Source organism: Ranitomeya imitator, chromosome 7 (assembly GCF_032444005.1).
Source record: "Ranitomeya imitator isolate aRanImi1 chromosome 7, aRanImi1.pri, whole genome shotgun sequence".
Classification (NCBI taxonomy): Eukaryota; Metazoa; Chordata; class Amphibia; order Anura; family Dendrobatidae; genus Ranitomeya; species Ranitomeya imitator.
Genome location: NC_091288.1, coordinates 169,656,169 through 169,672,958, shown reverse-complemented (window position 1 = coordinate 169,672,958; position 16,790 = coordinate 169,656,169). Strand labels below are relative to the sequence as shown.

The 16,790-nt window shown below is 43.9% G+C and overlaps 1 protein-coding gene across 2 annotated transcripts in view; it reads right to left on the bottom strand.

The window, feature by feature from the left end:
* ATF7IP2 (activating transcription factor 7 interacting protein 2) overlaps nucleotides 1-16,790 on the bottom strand; it is a 59,728-nt gene that overhangs the window by 19,098 nt on the left and 23,840 nt on the right. For both annotated transcript variants that reach the window (XM_069734033.1, XM_069734032.1), the window contains exons 2-6: nucleotides 9,105-9,909; nucleotides 7,417-7,505; nucleotides 4,485-4,619; nucleotides 2,190-2,297; nucleotides 1,202-1,353 (exon numbers count right to left, since the gene is read on the bottom strand). In XM_069734033.1, coding sequence (XP_069590134.1) covers nucleotides 1,202-1,353; nucleotides 2,190-2,297; nucleotides 4,485-4,619; nucleotides 7,417-7,505; nucleotides 9,105-9,909 — 1,289 coding nt within the window. The remainder of the gene's footprint in view (nucleotides 1-1,201; nucleotides 1,354-2,189; nucleotides 2,298-4,484; nucleotides 4,620-7,416; nucleotides 7,506-9,104; nucleotides 9,910-16,790) is intronic.

Below are 16,790 nucleotides of genomic sequence, written 5' to 3'. Positions count from 1 at the left end.
TCTGCAATATACATTTTTGGTACTGAACACACTTTTCAATATCAGAGTTTCCTGAAAGAAGGAAAGTAAGTTTCCTTACTATGCAAGTCAGTGGGCAAGGCATGGAAATGTACGGCAGACTGGAGGAAACACACCTAAATATTACACGCAGGTTATAGGTCCCATGCTGTGTGTGTTTTTTTGGTTTAATGGAAAACCCGCCTGTCAAACACGTTTTGCTCAGTTTTAAAACGGTCACTATAGGCATTGGGACAATCTAAAATGGTGCCCAAACGAATGCAAATGTCCATGCCACCATTCACTGCTTCCACTAAGATACAAGTTACAATATATTCACATTTGTTCATTTTATTCATTGTACGAGTTTTCCTCAAGATTGGCAAGGATAGGCTTACTGATCACTGGGATCCTCAACAATCCTGACAATAGATTTTCTGTACGAATGGCGCAAGGATTGAGCATGCCAACCTCCAGTCTATTCATTGTCCAGGAGATCAGGGAAAACAGTAGAGTCCTGCTCCCGGATACTTGGAGCACTCCCGTAGACAATGAACAGACCGTTGTTGGGCATGCTCGACCCTCACTCCATTCAGACAAGGCTCTGCAGAATTACCAGGGGCCCGGTTTGTCTGATGCCCATCAATCAGTATGCTTCTAATTGTAGGAAACCACTGTTATGGTTTTTACTTAGAAAATCATGCAAGTTGATAAGAGGTGCCAAATGTTTTGCATAGGACTATTATCCTGTAGAAGGGAAGAATAAACTAAAGGGCATTGTCCTTTGTATCATTTCACAAAAGGTTTCTCTATATCCATAGTTGTTTGTTTAAAAACAAACTGATCTCTACTTACCCTCCCTGGGTCCTGTGGTGTCTTTTCCATTGTCCCCTGTCTCCGTCGTTTGGCTGCAGTGGCGAGGTCACACCGACAACGCTGTATTCAACCACCAAGCTCAGCGGCTCGTCCTGTCTACATTGGCAGAACAGCTGGGCTCAGTGATTAGCTGCAGCACCGTCGATGTTAAGTCATCACTGTGGTCAAGCAATGGACACGGGTGAAGCGGCACAGTCACTGAGCAGGATCAAGGGAGGGTAAGTACAACATATTGTCCATAAACGTGTAGGAGACAATCCCTTTAATTCTGTAGGAATAAGTGTATTACTATTTCAAGAGTTGTGTTGGCATTGCAGTAGAGTCTCACCTCGGCTCCTCCGACTCATTATCACTAAGTACAACAAGTTCGGTGCTGCTTGCGGTTGGATCTTGTGCAGGCGGTGTTCTTGGATGGGACTCTGCAACTTCTGGCGGTGGAAGAACTGTAGAAGATCTGGGTGCCTCAACTGTGCTGCAAAGCTGGAAAGAGAACTGCTGCAAATTTACCTGCCCACAATGTGTCTCCAACATTAGACTTAAAAAAAATAAATTTAAACAAGTAAAAATTAATTTTGCCCTAATCACTGCTATAAAAATCCACGTCCATCGCTCACTGCAGCTAAAACCCACATCCCACTGCAACAGGCCGGGCATACGACAGACGACTACAGAGTCCGGCCTGCTGGGCACAGATGGGAATGTCAATAGCTCATACAGCAAGGGAATGGTCAACACCTTCCACCGGGAAAGCCCGATCTTCACACCGCTGTGGGTACATGAGCTGGTAAATGCATGGTCCAAGTAGAAACACAGTCACGTGAACAAGCCCATTTACTTGCATTGGCCTATGAGCATGAAGTCTGCTTGGCGCATGGCTAGTACATGGACTAAAAATATGTCTGAATGAACCCTTAAAAGCTGTTGTTCACAGGATAGGTGATAACTGCTACATCGGTGGGGTTCCTCATTTTGTGACCCCCACAGATTGCGAAAAGGTGCACTTTTATCCCTGTTATTCTCTATGGCTCTCTTCGGAAACCCCATAGGAAGAAGTTAACCATGCACATGCACCTGACTGCTCCATACTAATGGGGATAAAAGTGCCCCACTCTGGCCAATAGTTGGACCCCACCTATCTAGAAGCTATATAATTTAGACAGTTGATAAAGGGGTACTCCAGTTGAAAAGTGTTTTTCCCCCAATTTACCCATAATCCTCACCTTTAATACACTTCTTAACTTCTGAACTAGACAACCCTAGTTGGTCTGGTAGCATTCTGCCAGGTACACAGATGATGAATGCTATCTATGTATTACCTCCTCAGATGAAGAGCTGATGGGTGTCACTTTAGTGGAGCCGCTGCTTATTTGTTTCTGAAAGTTTACGGCATACTTCAGGTGTCTTTCCAGTCTTCTAATGCTTCTCTATCGCGCACAATTAAAAAAAACAAAAACAATTAGTTTTTATTTCCAATAGACCTCAAAACATTATAAGCTTATCTAACATATGGTGCTGCCCTAGGCCACTGCAGACTTTCCACTATTTCCCTGCACAATCACTTAAAAGGGTTATTTCCAAATGAACCCCAAAATATTCCTTTTACATAGGATAAAGGATCATTTCATGACCGCTTGAAAAAGGTCTTCGGACCGAAACGTCGCCACAGGAGGCAGAATAAAACTTAAGACTTGCTTTTCACCATTGTTTGAGGAGCTGTCATTTGGCTTATTATGATGAAATGTATTCTGGGATGGACTCCCTGGTTAGGACGTGTGCCTCTTTGTCTCAATAGACTTGGAAATTTATTCGGGGTGCAGTTTGACCCTTCATATTTTGATATCCGCTAGAGTCTGACCGTCAGGACCCCAAGATCGGACTTCAGAACCCTGAGAATTGGGCTCTATAGTATGAGCTGAATGGAGAAGAGGTGCGCGTACAAGGCCTCCGCTCCATTTATTGTCTCTGGGACTGCTGAGTGCAGTGCTCGGACCCACAGTGATCAGAACGTCATCATCTAGCCATTACTTATTGGTTTGGAATAACCCTTTAAATGAGAATCTGGCGAGGTCGGGTCCTGGCGGCCATGTAAGACAGACGTGTGGAGCTGACATTATCCTGGTAATATACCACCATTGGCCCAGAGCACAGCGTGCATAGAAGACCCCAGAGCAGTGGGAAGGTGTCCGATGCAGAAGGAACAGGCTCTGGTACAGCGAGGATGACGCTCAATAAGCCTCAGAAGGTGAAGAACCATGACAGCTCGGCATCCAAGACGGCACCTCCTCACAACAGCCCTGACATTGTCAGGATGGCAAAGAACTTAGGAGAATCGCCAAGCTGGTGGACGTCTCCCGGCTCACCTTACACAGCAGCTCAGGAACCGGAGGTCTTGGACGGTGAGGAGGGCATTATGGAGTTACAGTAGGAGGTAACAGCACCACTTCCTAAGCGGCAGTTGAGGGAAAGACCGATCCCAAGAGGGGTCCCATGTCTGACACAGGAGGGAGATAAGAAGCCCTCTCTCAGAGAAATTACACTCCTACTGGCGGCTGCAGCTCCACTATAGATGGTCTCAGAATACAAGTTGGTGAAAATATAGAGGACATCAATCATTTCAGATAAGACATGCATATAATCAATGAGAGCATGAAGTGGAGAAAAGGGGGTGCCTGAAAAGGCAGAGGGCCAAGACCCAGTCATTTCTTTATAATCCTATCTTGTGGACAGGTTTGGCAAGAGTGGTGTCCCCTTTCTTTGCTATAGAGCGCGCCCACAGTGTCCCTGCACACCCAGGCCCACCTGGAGCACCACCTGACCCTATTATAATGAAACTCATTTTTGGAACATATGATCCTATACAAAAGCAAGAGATCGCAAAGCTTTAACCATCAACGGAGCTGGTGTGTCCATATATCTGGAGGCTAAGCCTCCATTAATCAATGAATAAATCAAATAAATAAGTAAACTAAATAACAACATATAGTTGTTGGGGGTATATAGAAGGAGATAAGCAATAAAGAAATGTGAAAATAAGTGGGGACACTGGATGAAAGTTCCAGGTCTGCCCTCTGGTGCATTCATGAGAGATCGGCTATGGAAGGTTATGGCCGTTAATCATTACAGGTTAGAAGGTTACAGTATCCCAGAGTAGCCGTCAGAGGGATTGTGAAGGTCGGGAAGTTCAGGGCCGACTCTTCAATGTCTGTCAATTCAGGATATATGTGGTTTATTGAAACATGTACATAGTTGGTTCTAGTATGTTATGTGGTGGAAGGGGGGGGATTGGGGAGAGTGGCTGAGTTATATTCTTTATAACGATTAACCCCGTAACGACCTAGGACGTGTCACTACAAACTTGTACCATAAGACTGAACAGCCCATTTAAGTAAATGCTTTTTGGCTATACATACATACATATCTCTCTCTCTATCTATCTATCTATCTATCTATATATTTTTATTTTTTTATTTTTTTTGCTTTTTAGGCATGTCCTGCAAACTTCAGCACAGTGTTTCTGGTCTGTAATTTTGGCACACAGATGAAAGATGTGCTTTTATTACTTTCTCAAAAATCAAAAAGCTACAAAGGTAAATCTGAAGCTGAAAACCTACCAGATGCCTAGTAATGTCATCAGTGTGATTCATATTTCTTCGGATCAGATCGGCTTGACGCGTTAAAGCTTGCATTCGTTGGTCAAAAGCATCCTCAAATATTTTATTTACCCGGCTGTCAATTAGACACTGAATCTGTTGATAAAAAAAAAAAAAAAAGTATTGTTACAAGAAGAGCCTTTATTTTTCACTATAATAAGCAAAACAACGGAAAAAAAAAAAAATAACAGCCATCATCTGCTCCATGAGATGACAGCAAGGACAGCGCTGAGTGCAGGGAAACAGAAGACAGGATTCAGAGGGGGAATTTTTGCATCTTGGTTTGATGACGGTTCGGTTCCCTCTCTCATTCAGTAACCTGTCGATGTCTGGTGCAGGACCGTCAATCCTACAGGTCATGTCAGAAGGCTGACTGTCTACGAACAGGTGTTGCTTACTCCATATATGTGGCATCCAGATACTTTGAAAATGTTCTGAAAGCACGATGAAGGAAGGTATCCATGACGAGATCAAACTCCATCCCTCCCAGGGCCACTTCTAGGGACTTTTTTTTTTTTGCTGTATTACCGTATATACTCGAGTATAAGCCGACCCGAGTATAAGCCGACCCCCCTAATTTTGCCACAAAAAACTTGGAAAACTTATTGACTCGAGTATAAGCCTAGGGTGGAAATGCAGCATTTACCGGTGAATTTCAAAAATAAAAATAGATCATTATTTCCCCATAACTGTGCCATATAGTGCTCTGCACCGTTCATTATTTCCCCATAACTGTGCCATATAGTGCTCTGCACCGTTCATATTTCCCCATAGCTGTGCCATATACGGTGCTCTGCACCGTTCATATTTCCCCATAGCTGTGCCATATACGGTGCTCTGCACCGTTCATTGTGCCCCATAGATGTGCCCCATATAGTGCTCTGCACCGTTCACTGTGCCCCATAGATGTGCCATATACGGTGCTCTGCACCGTTCACTGTGCCCCATAGATGTGCCATATACGGTGCTCTGCACCGTTCATTGTGCCCCATAGATGTGCCCCATATAGTGCTCTGCACCGTTCACTGTGCCCCATAGATGTGCCATATACGGTGCTCTGCACCGTTCACTGTGCCCCATAGATGTGCCATATACGGTGCTCTGCACCGTTCATTGTGCCCCATAGATGTGCCATATACGGTGCTCTGCACCGTTCACTGTGCCCCATAGATGTGCCATATACGGTGCCCTGCACCGTTCACTGTGCCCCATAGATGTGCCATATACGGTGCTCTGCACCATTCACTGTGCCCCATAGATGTGCCATATACGGTGCTCTGCACCGTTCACTGTGCCCCATAGATGTGCCATATACAGTGCTCCGCACCGTTCACTGTGCCCCATAGATGTGCCATATACGGTGCTCTGCACCGTTCACTGTGCCCCATAGATGCTCCACATAAATCTCTGCCGCCGCCGCTGCTGCTGCAATAAAAAAAAAAAAAAAACATACTCACCTCCCTTGATTGCAGCTCCCGGCGTCTCGTTCCGGCGCCTCCATCTTCCCGGCGTCTCTGCTCTGACTGATCAGGCAGAGGGCGCCGTGCACACTATATGCGTCATCGCGCCCTCTGCCTGAACAGTCAGAGCGCAGACGCCGGGAAGATGGAGGCGCCGGCCGGGAAGATGGAGCGACGCCCGGCGGCTGGAACGCGGACAGGTGAATATGCTATACTTACCTAGTCCTGGCGATCCTCGCGCTGTCCCTCTGCCTGGTCTTCGGTGCCGCAGCTTCTTTCTCTAATCAGCGGTCACCGGCACCGCTGATTAGAGAAATGAATACGCGGCTCCACCCCTATGGGAGGTGGAGCCGCTTATTCATTTCTGTAATGAGCGGTCCCACGTGACTGCTGAAGAGGGGAAGAAGCTGCAGCACAGAAGACCGTGGGACGGCAGGGACAGCGCGAGGATCGCTGGGACTAGGTAAGTATGCCTCAGCGCCCTCACCCGCCGACCCTGCCACCCACCTTGACTCGAGTATAAGCCGAGAGGGGCACTTTCAGCCCAAAATTTTGGGCTGAAAATCTCTGCTTATACTCGAGTATATACGGTACTTTAGTCCCTGCATTCCATGCGGGCTCCGCTGCTGAGCCTGCATGTTTTCCAGCACGTGTCAGCTGATTTTAATCAGCTGACATGTGCCGCCAACAGTAGAAGGTGGAATCGCGATCCACACAGGGCTGTTAACTTGTTAAATGCCACAGTCAATCTCAAACTGCGGCATTTAACATGGCCGCGCTGGAAGCGTGTCACAAACTCCGCTTATCGGCACCCGTGTCACATGACAGTGAGGCGACGATGAGTTGGCATGACAACCCGGGGTCTGCAAGACACCCCTGTGGTTGTCACTGCCTGATTGCAATGAGCGCCACCCTGTGGCCGGCGCTTATAGCAGATTAGCCATTTTAGCTACACATAGCAGGACTGCAGCCCTGCGTAGTACAGGTGATTGGATGATCGCAGCTTCGAGTCTCCCATGAAGACTATTGAAGCAAGTGAAAAGTAAAAAAAAAAAAAAAAAGTTTTTGAAAATATTTAAAAAATTAAAATGTAAACGTTCAAATCACCCATTTGCCACATTCAAATAAAAAAAAAAAGCCTGCATATTTGGTATCTCCAGGTTCCGAAACGCCTGATCTAAAAATATGAAAAGAATTAATCTGATCGGTAAACGGCGTAATAAAAAAAAAAAATCAAAATCCCAAAATTACATTTTTTTTTTATTGCCGCAACATGGCAATTAAATGCAATAACAATATCGTATCTACCCCAAAATGGTGTAAATTAAAGCATCAGTTCAGCACACAAAAGATAAGCCCTCACCCAGCCCCAGATCACGAAAACCGGAGATGCGACGGGTCTCAAAACATTTCCGTATCACATACTTGCGTACCTCATCTAAAGTGTTAGCAGACGTTTTCGCTCGCTTTGAGTCGGGAACGTGACTGCTTTCTGAACAGGTCCGTTTCTTTTGACAGCCACCTTAATAAAGAAGAAAAAGGAATGGACATTATAATAGACACCCAATGAGAAGATCCTCAACAATTCCTTCCAGAAGTCTAAGGAGGCATTCACATTTCGGTGCAAATCGGTCCGAGATCGGACTGCAATGCATGGACTGGCAGCGGGTCTAGAAGTATATGAAGCTGTCCCGCTCGGATCAGGAGACCAGCGGGCAGTCTGTACATTGCGGTCCAATCTCCACGATTTGCATGGACGTCTCAATGCTCTCTATGGGCGATTTCCAATACTGCAGAAATGTATCCGAATAGGGTGGATTCTGATGAATGGGACAGACCTTTCAGCAACTACATAGGCAGCAAATAAGCAATATGTATATATGGGTGCAATACCAGTACAATCACAGATGATGAGGTCAATAACTCAGTGTGGCGAAAAAATGAATAAAGATGTCCATATGGTGTAGGTGCTGTAAGCCGCCATACATATTAGATGGCCATTAGTCCTGATGACAACAACATTATGGTCCAGATTCATTACTGAATTTTTGCCAGATTTCTGCATGAACAACTCTCTGACTTTTTGATTTGCGATAAATTCATCAAACGATTTGCTCCTTTTCTTAAACTTGTCTTTTGTGGTTTAGTTAATTTTCTGGATTTTTACATCAACGTAGTTTGTCCAGATTAGACTGATTCATCAAATGCAACTTTGTAAAAAGTTACTAAATGTTTGTGTAAAATCCCCTTGGAATAATTTTATGTATGCCTGAAATAATTGTGAAATTTTGTTCTAAAAATGCACAAAAGAGCTTAAAAAGGAAAAAAAAAAAAAATGATGATTTTTGACTCTGCAAAAAAACAAACAAATCCCGTGTGGCATTTTTAATAATTTTATAAAAAAATAAATAATGCGGAAACAAATACACCAACATAAAAAAAAATAAAAAATAAAAGTATACAGAAAAAAAAAAAAAAGAGATCGTACAGATTTCCAAATCTGCAAGTCGCCCTATATTTTTGCAGATTTCTGGTGAAACTTTGCAGAAATAACCTAGGGATAACTTCAAGACAAATTTGCAACAATAACAGATAGATAACATTTGTATCAAAAGTCTGGTTGGAAAATTCCCACTGGAGGCATACGTACAGGTTTTTTCGCGTTTTTTTTGCGCTAAAAACGCTATAAAACTCATTAAAAACGCATACATTATGCATTCTATCATTTAGAATGCATTCTGCATGTTTTGTGCACATGGATGCGTTTTTTTCCGTGAAAAAAACGCATCGCGGTAAAAAAATTAGCATGTTCATTATTTTTGCGGATTTTCTGCGTTTTTCCCGCAATTCTATGCATTTGGGAAAAAACGCACAAAAAAACGTGTCAAAATCGCGGTAAAATCGCGGTAAAAACGCATGTGGATTTCTGGCAGAAATGTCCGGTTTTTGTCAGGAAAATTTCTGCAAGAAATCCTGACGTGTGCACATACCCTAAAAGAAAGTTGTTCGAAGCCATCAGTTTTGGAGGGAGCGGAATAATATTTTGCGCGTATGTGGATATCTTAAGCCCCCCTGCCCTGACAGATGATCTCGGGAAGAGAAGAATTTGGTGTGTACATACCCTCCAACCCAGAGTCATCGGCAGCCGCATCAGATCCGGGCGTGGGCTGGTCACAATCAGAAACTGCATCGAAGGTCGATGGAGGAGTCAATGCTCTAGAACCACCAGCAGTGGAATTAGAGGGATCAACCTCCTCTTTGGGAACTGAAGAACTGTCTGGATCTGGGGGTTCTGCTGGGGTCACGTCAATGGACGATGTCGTCTTAAGGCTCTTGTCTTCATCAATTATTTGTACCGTTATGGATGCATTCAGATTCTCAGGAATGGCGCTGCATGTAGAGTTTGTCTGTTCACCCTCGGTCTTCACATCCTCATCGAACCCCTGACTTTCGGTATTTGTGGAGGCAGTGACTTGCTGTATGGCAGTAATATGATTTTCAGTGGCATCGGTATTGAAATCATGAACTAGGAAATGCGCCGTGTGAGAAAAAGGGACATCTTCAGACTGTTTGGAGACCCCTTCCCAGGTTTCATTATAAGAACACCCGATGTTAATCCCAGAGTCCACTTGCGACACCTCTATAGAAACCTTCAGTCCGTTATGGAAGACTCCCTGGCTTTTATTGATTCCTGGCGCAGGGTTATCCTGTGCAGTAAAGTTCGTCTCACAGATTATTTCTGGCTGCTGCACTGTTTTTACAGGGGCTTCTTCTGTAACGGCGCTCTCACTTTTATTGGTGGTCTCACTGTTGGAAGAGTTTTTCAGTTTGAGTGTGGCCAGTTGCTGCCGACAGCTTGCCGTCATAGTTTTTCTGGCTCGGAATTTTTTTCGTGCTGGCCCATTTGAAGGTGAAACCAGGAAAGCCTAGTAGGAAGAAAAGAAATATCTGAATAGGTTTCAGAGTCAAAATCAACATATTTAGAGCTCAGTTTCGCAAAGTCAAAGCACAATTTAAAGGGCTTGACCAACCCTTTACATTTTTAAAAATTGCAGCCAACGGGTTAAAATAACAAAAGGAGTAATAGTCACCCTACGTCATCTCCTTCTCCCGATGCTTTGCCATGGTCTCAAGGATGAAGTGGTGCGTCATCCCCACACATTTCATGTCACCACATTGCGGCTTTAGCCATAGACTGGATGGGGACCGGGGAATCATTGGCACAAGATTGGAAGAGGATGGCTAAGGTTAATTTAGCTAATTTTGTTATTTTAGACAACTGGCTGCTGTCTGAGAAATATAATAAAAAATAATGAGGTTAACATTTAAAGGGTATTCAGAAACTACAATAGGCCATGCGTCATGATCTGTGGGGGTCTTACACTTCAGAAGCTTCTCTGCTCTGGTCCAATGCACCCACTGTGTGTACAGCACCAGCAATGGCCATCCAGATCTATACATACTTATATCTTACTATGGAAGAGGACAGGTGCCATGAAATCAATAATTAGATTTCACAGACTGCAAAACAGGCCATGTAGCATCACAAGCAATTGATATACGACAACACATATGGGAATGGTCAGCAAACTGCAACAAGCCCAGGAAGAAAGGCTACCCAGAACCAGCAAGATTTATTTTATTCAGTTACGTAGTGCCGACATACTCCGCAGTGTCGTACAGACTGTATAATCAGTCACATCGGTCCCTGACTTAATCTAAATTCCCAGTTAATTGATCAGTAGATTTTTAAATTGTGAGGAAAAACTGGAGAACTAAATAAAAACCCAGACAAATGTAGGGAGAATGTGCAAAGATTATGCCGGTGTTATCCATGGACGAATTAGAACAGAGGACCCCAGCAAAGTAATAGCCACTAAACCGCTGAAGTTCGCACTAAATAGTTGGTGCAAATCAGTTTGCAAGTCTCATTCCATTTGCCATGATAATGGTCTGTGGCCACTGGAATGGCTATCTGTGGTTCATACGTTGATTAGCTGACCTGGCAGAACTTTAGGCCAGATAATCATAAGAAGCCGCGGACGCCATCACTTAAGAGACAGTAGACCCTCTCCCATTCCAGCAGCCATAGACCAATGAATGGGATGGAATGGGATACGTGAATAAATTTGCATCAAGTCCAATTCTGATGATGACAACATGTTATGCTGAAGACTAGCGTTGGGGCAAATCGATACGCACGTCCCAATCAATCTGCCATGATAATGGTCTGTGGCCACTGGAATGGCCATCTGCGGTTCATACGTTGATTAGCTGACCTGGCAGAACTTCAGGCCAGATAATCATAAGAAGAGCCGCGGACGCCATCAGTTAAGAGACAGTAGACCCTCTCCCTTTCCAGCAGCTATAGACCAATGTTGTGGCCAGCAAAATGGGATACTTGAATAAATTTGCATCAAGTCTATTTCTGATGATGAGAACATGTCAGATGCAATGTTATGCTGAAGACTAGCGTTGGGGAAAATCACGCACGTCCCAATCAATCTGCCATGAAAATGGTCTGTGGTCACTGGACAGGACCGGGTGTACTATTACTAACGGTGTCCATGGCTCTTGATTAGCCAGCTTGGCATGACTTCACATGTACATCAAGCCACAACGAAGATGTTACACCAGGCTGGCCGGTGTAAGCCATAATCATCAACATTAACAGAAATAAACACTTGAGATAGATCACTCTGTTTGTAATGACTACTAGCTGAAGAGCCCGGCGTTGCCTGGGCATAGTAAATATCTGTGGTTAGTTATAGCACCTCACTTCTCTTATTTTCCCATCACGCCTCTCATTTTCCCCCTCACATCTCTCATTTTCTCCCTCACACCTCTCATTTTCTCCCTCACTCCTCTCATTCCCCCCTAACACTTGTCATTTCAACCTCACATCTGTCATTTTCTGATCACTCCACTATTTTTCCTCACTTCTCTCATTTTGCACTCACACCTTTTCATTTTCACCTCACACCTCATTTTCACCTCACACCTCAGTATATACATGTTTGTCATCTCCCTTATATATAGTATACATCTGTATGTCATCTCCTGTATATAGTATATACCTGTATGTCATCTCCCCTGTATATAGTATATACCTGCTGTGTGTCATCTCCCCTATATATAGTATATACCTGAAAGTCATCTCCTTCTATATATAGTATATACCTGTATGTCATCTCCTCCTGTATATAGTATATACCTGTGTGTCATCTCCCCTGTATATAGTATATATCTGAGTGTCATCTCCTCCTGCATATAGTATATACCTGCATGTCATCTTCTATATATAGCATATACCTGTATGTCATCTCCTCCTGTTTATAGTATATACCTGTATGTCATCTCCTCCTGTATATATATATATGTACCTATATGTCATCTCCTCCTCTATATAGTATATATCTGTGTGTCATCTCCCCTGTATATAGTATATACCTGTGTGTCATCTCCCCTGTATATAGTATATACCTGTGTGTCATCTCCTCCTGTATTAGACCTCGTTCACACGTTATTTGCTCAGTATTTTTACCTCAGTATTTGTAAGCTAAATTGGCAGCCTGATAAATCCCCAGCCAACAGGAAGCCCTCCCCCTGGCAGTATATATTAGCTCACACATACACATAATAGACAGGTCATGTGACTGACAGCTGCCGTATTTCCTATATGGTAAAATTGTTGTAGTTTGTCTGCTTATTAATCAGATTTTTATTTTTGAAGGATAATACCAGACTTGTGTGTGTTTTAGGGCGAGTTTCGTTTGTCAAGTTGTGTGTGTTGAGTTGCGTGTGGCGACATGCATGTAGCGACTTTTGTGAGATGAGTTTTGTGTAGCAACATGCGTGTAGCAACTTTTTGTGTGTCGAGTTACATGTCACAGGTTAGTGTAGCAAGTTGTGTGCAGCAAGTTTTGCGCATGGCGAGTTTTGCGCGTTGCGAGTATTATGTGTGGTGCCTTTTGAGTATGTGCAAGTTTTGTGTGAGGCAACTTTTGCATGTGTTGCAACTTTTGTGCATGTGGCAATTTTTCCGCGTGTGCAAGTTTTGCGTGTGGCGAGTTTTTCATGAGGAGAATTTTGCACTTGTGGCGAGTTTTGCAAGAGCCTAGTTTTTGCATGTGGCGAGTTCTGCGCGTGGCGAGTTTTGAGTGGCGACTTTTGTGTTTTGACTGTTATGTGGCGAGGTTGGTGTATTTGTGGTGAAATGTGTGCTGAGGGTAATATGTGTTCAAGCACGTGGTAGTGTGTGGCGCATTTTGTGTGTGTTAATATCCCCGTGTGTGGTGAGTATCCCATGTCGAGGCCCCACCTTAGCAACTGTACGGTATATACTCTTTGGCGCCATCGCTCTCATTCTTTAAGTTCCCCTTGTTCACATCTGGCAGCTGTCAATTTGCCTCCTACACTTTTCCTTTCATTTTTCCCCATTATGTAGATAGGGGCAAAATTGTTTGGTGAATTGGAAAGCGCGGGGTTAATATTTCACCTCACAACGTAGCCTATGACGCTCTCGGGGTCCAGACGTGTGACTGTGCAAAATTTTGTGGCTGTAGCTGCGACGGTGCAGATGCCAATCCCGGACACACACACACACACACATTCAGCTTTATATAGTAGATATAATATATGAGTTTCACTTTTTTTACTGAAGAACTGAAATAAACTAACTTTTTGATGGAATTTTAATATTGTGTGAAGCACCTGTATCTGTTACTTATATTTTGGTCAGAATTTAAATAACCTCAGAACTGAGTAACAACAAAAAAAGTTTTGGCTTGTGGTGCCACTTTTCTGAAACTCGGAAGTTTATTTTTACTTCTGTGATGGAGGAATTGTTTTTTTTTTTTGCGTGGCGAGTTGCTGTTCTTCACACTTAGCTAGTTGAGCTGTGACCATCGACTATTGTTAAAGAGGTTGTCCACTACTTTAACACTGATGACCTCTCTGTAGGATAGGTTATCAATGTCTGATCGGCCTGGGTCCGAAACCCAGCACCCCGGCTAATCAGCTGTTATCAGTGTAGGCAACGACGGCTGCTGGACGGGAGTACTTATTTGCGGACCTGGCAGTCTACTTGTAGTGGGATTACTTCAGGCCGGCGGCCACGGTCGCCTGCACAGATATCAGCTGATAGGTGGGGGTGCCAGATATCGGACACCGGCCGATCAGATATTGATGACCTATACTAAGGATAGGCCATCAATGTAAAAGTAATGGACACCCTCTGATGATGGATCCAGCGTTATCTGTCATGGTAAGTGTGCCTGTGATGATAGTGAGCTGAAAAGTGATCTGGACAGAGCAGATAGATAGCACCAGTCTATCATGACTCTCAGAAGCCAGAAAACTACGTTTTTTAAATATGCATAACAAATATGCATAATATATTTATAGGTATAATATATAAATATAACACCCGATCGTATAGAAATATATTTAACATGAGCACCTGCTTTAAATAATAGGTACATTTCCGACCAATCTTTAAAAAAATCCTAAAAAATAAAATCAAAAAGGACAGAGTAGTAAATAAAGAGAATTATGATGAAGGAGGGAACTCTAGAATGAAATTTACGTCTGAAGGCTTCTCCATGGCTAATGTCATGGAGGCTTATTGACGTACCTGACAAGAGATATAGGCGCCTATTGTAAATGCCCATGATATTACACACGTATCGAGCCGATGTGGCAATTTACAGCTCCACGCAAGCAGAAACCCTGATAGAAGCTTCATCAAATCCACTTCCCCATTCTCAAAAGCAAGAATCTACAAAAGGCTTTTTATTCCTGTCTTACGGCCTATAGCTCATACAACGCCACTGTGTGCAATGATCACAAAGACAGCACCAAAGCTGAGTCATCAATTCACTCATTTCCCTGCACATTTATCCATTGCAGAAAGCTCACTGATGTATATACCAAGTGACCCCTATAATATGATGGGACACTTAAAGAGAACCTGTCAGCAGGATTTAGCCCTATAAACTAAAGCCGTGGTGGCCATATTGGCTCTGTGATGCTGACTAATATACCTGATGTGAAGGGATTCGCTCAGTGGTTGCTGAATATTCAGCTTATGAAGTATTTAGAAAATTAGGTCTTGTGTGCTTCGGGGTGGGACCTAGGGGTTGGGTTATCTCATTCTTCGCCCCCTCGCCCGCTTCCTCCATTTCTTGTGCAGGTCACTCATTATTCAGTAACCTTTCAAATTTTTAAAATTCTGCACTGCTGCCGTTATCCCCGAACCCTAATGAATTCAATGGGAGGCAAAACTGAACGCATACGCAACACCTTAAGGGGGAGACAAAAAGCCTCCCAAACAGCTCAAATTAGGGGCACACACGATGAAAAATGGCATCAATTGACCCAGAGTACAAATACTATAATTGCGCCGCATGGATGCATGAGACAGGGCCTGGGACAGGGTTTGGACCAGCATTTCTAGCTGAAATATTGATGAGTAACAGGATGACTGTCAGGTGTAGGCCCGATGCTTGGAGAGCCCTGCCAAATTCAGGCTACACACATGAAGGAGACCCAACTTGGGAGTACAAAAACATTCCCAAAAGGAAGGAAAACTGGCATCAATTGACCCACAGTAGAAATTTGATAATGGCACAGCAGCAGTCAGCCATGGGCCATGCATGAGGTATCGGGGTCTGGTCCAACATTTACAGCTCTGACTTTAAGTTTACATTAAGACTGGAGTTGAGCGAATTTGCTCGGGTCCCTGCTTATTTGGCAAGCTATAGCGCTTACCGAATAAGCTGCAGAGGGAACCAGGCTATCTGGATTGCTCAGGCTGATCAGCTGTTCAGGTCCGCAGTGGCATGTGTTGTGGCTGTGTGACAGTCACGACACATGCATGGAGAGCCCAATAAACAGGCCGTTTGAGCAGTTGCATGAGGTATCAGGGAATCCCAGCACAGCAGGCTTACACCAGTTCTTCACATACCTCGTCTTAATTAGAGTTGAGCGAATTTGCTCAGGTCCCTGCTGCTACCAGGCAACCCAAAATATGGAGACCCAACTTGGAGTCTCCACATTTAAAAAAAAAAAATTGTTAACAAAAGCAGCAGTAGCAACAGCAGGCAAAGAAGCCACGACAAAGGTGTCACAGACTGCAAAAACGTCAGATCAATACAGCACACTAAAAATTACACCATCGCCCAGTCTGCGACTGGGGTGCAAAAGTCATTAGAGATCCATGACTTGTTCATCTTGCTGAAAGTTAGGCGGTCTACAATTTCAGGGGACAGTCAGATTCGCTTATCCGTCAGGACACCAACAGCAGCGCTGAAGAAACGTTCTGAGAGAACGCTGGCTGCCGGGCAAGACAAAACCTTCAGGGCATAACAGGTGAGCTCAGGTCACTCTTCCATTTTTGAAGACCAAAATGCAAAAGCGTAGAAATTCCCAGATGGCATTGATATAGAGCTTGAGATACTCCTGCACCATCCTCTCCAGTTGTTCAAAATGTATCAGACTTGTACTCTGTTTTGCTGATGCACAGGCTAGTCTAAAAAATGTGTACAACGACTCACAGAAATTGCTTTTGCTACTTACACTGCTGCTGCTAATGTTTTTGCATTGATGACTCCAGGTTCGAGGGGTTGGAAGTCTATAACGGCGATGCACGCGGTGTGCCTCACTGCTGTCTTTGAGAAGCATATGGCAAAATTTACTCTTGCACTGTGGAACTAACAGAGTGGCAACCCAGTAGTCAGCAACATTTCTAATCCTAACAATAGGGCATCATGTTGCAGATAGTGCAGCAAGAAAGCGCTCCTGTGTA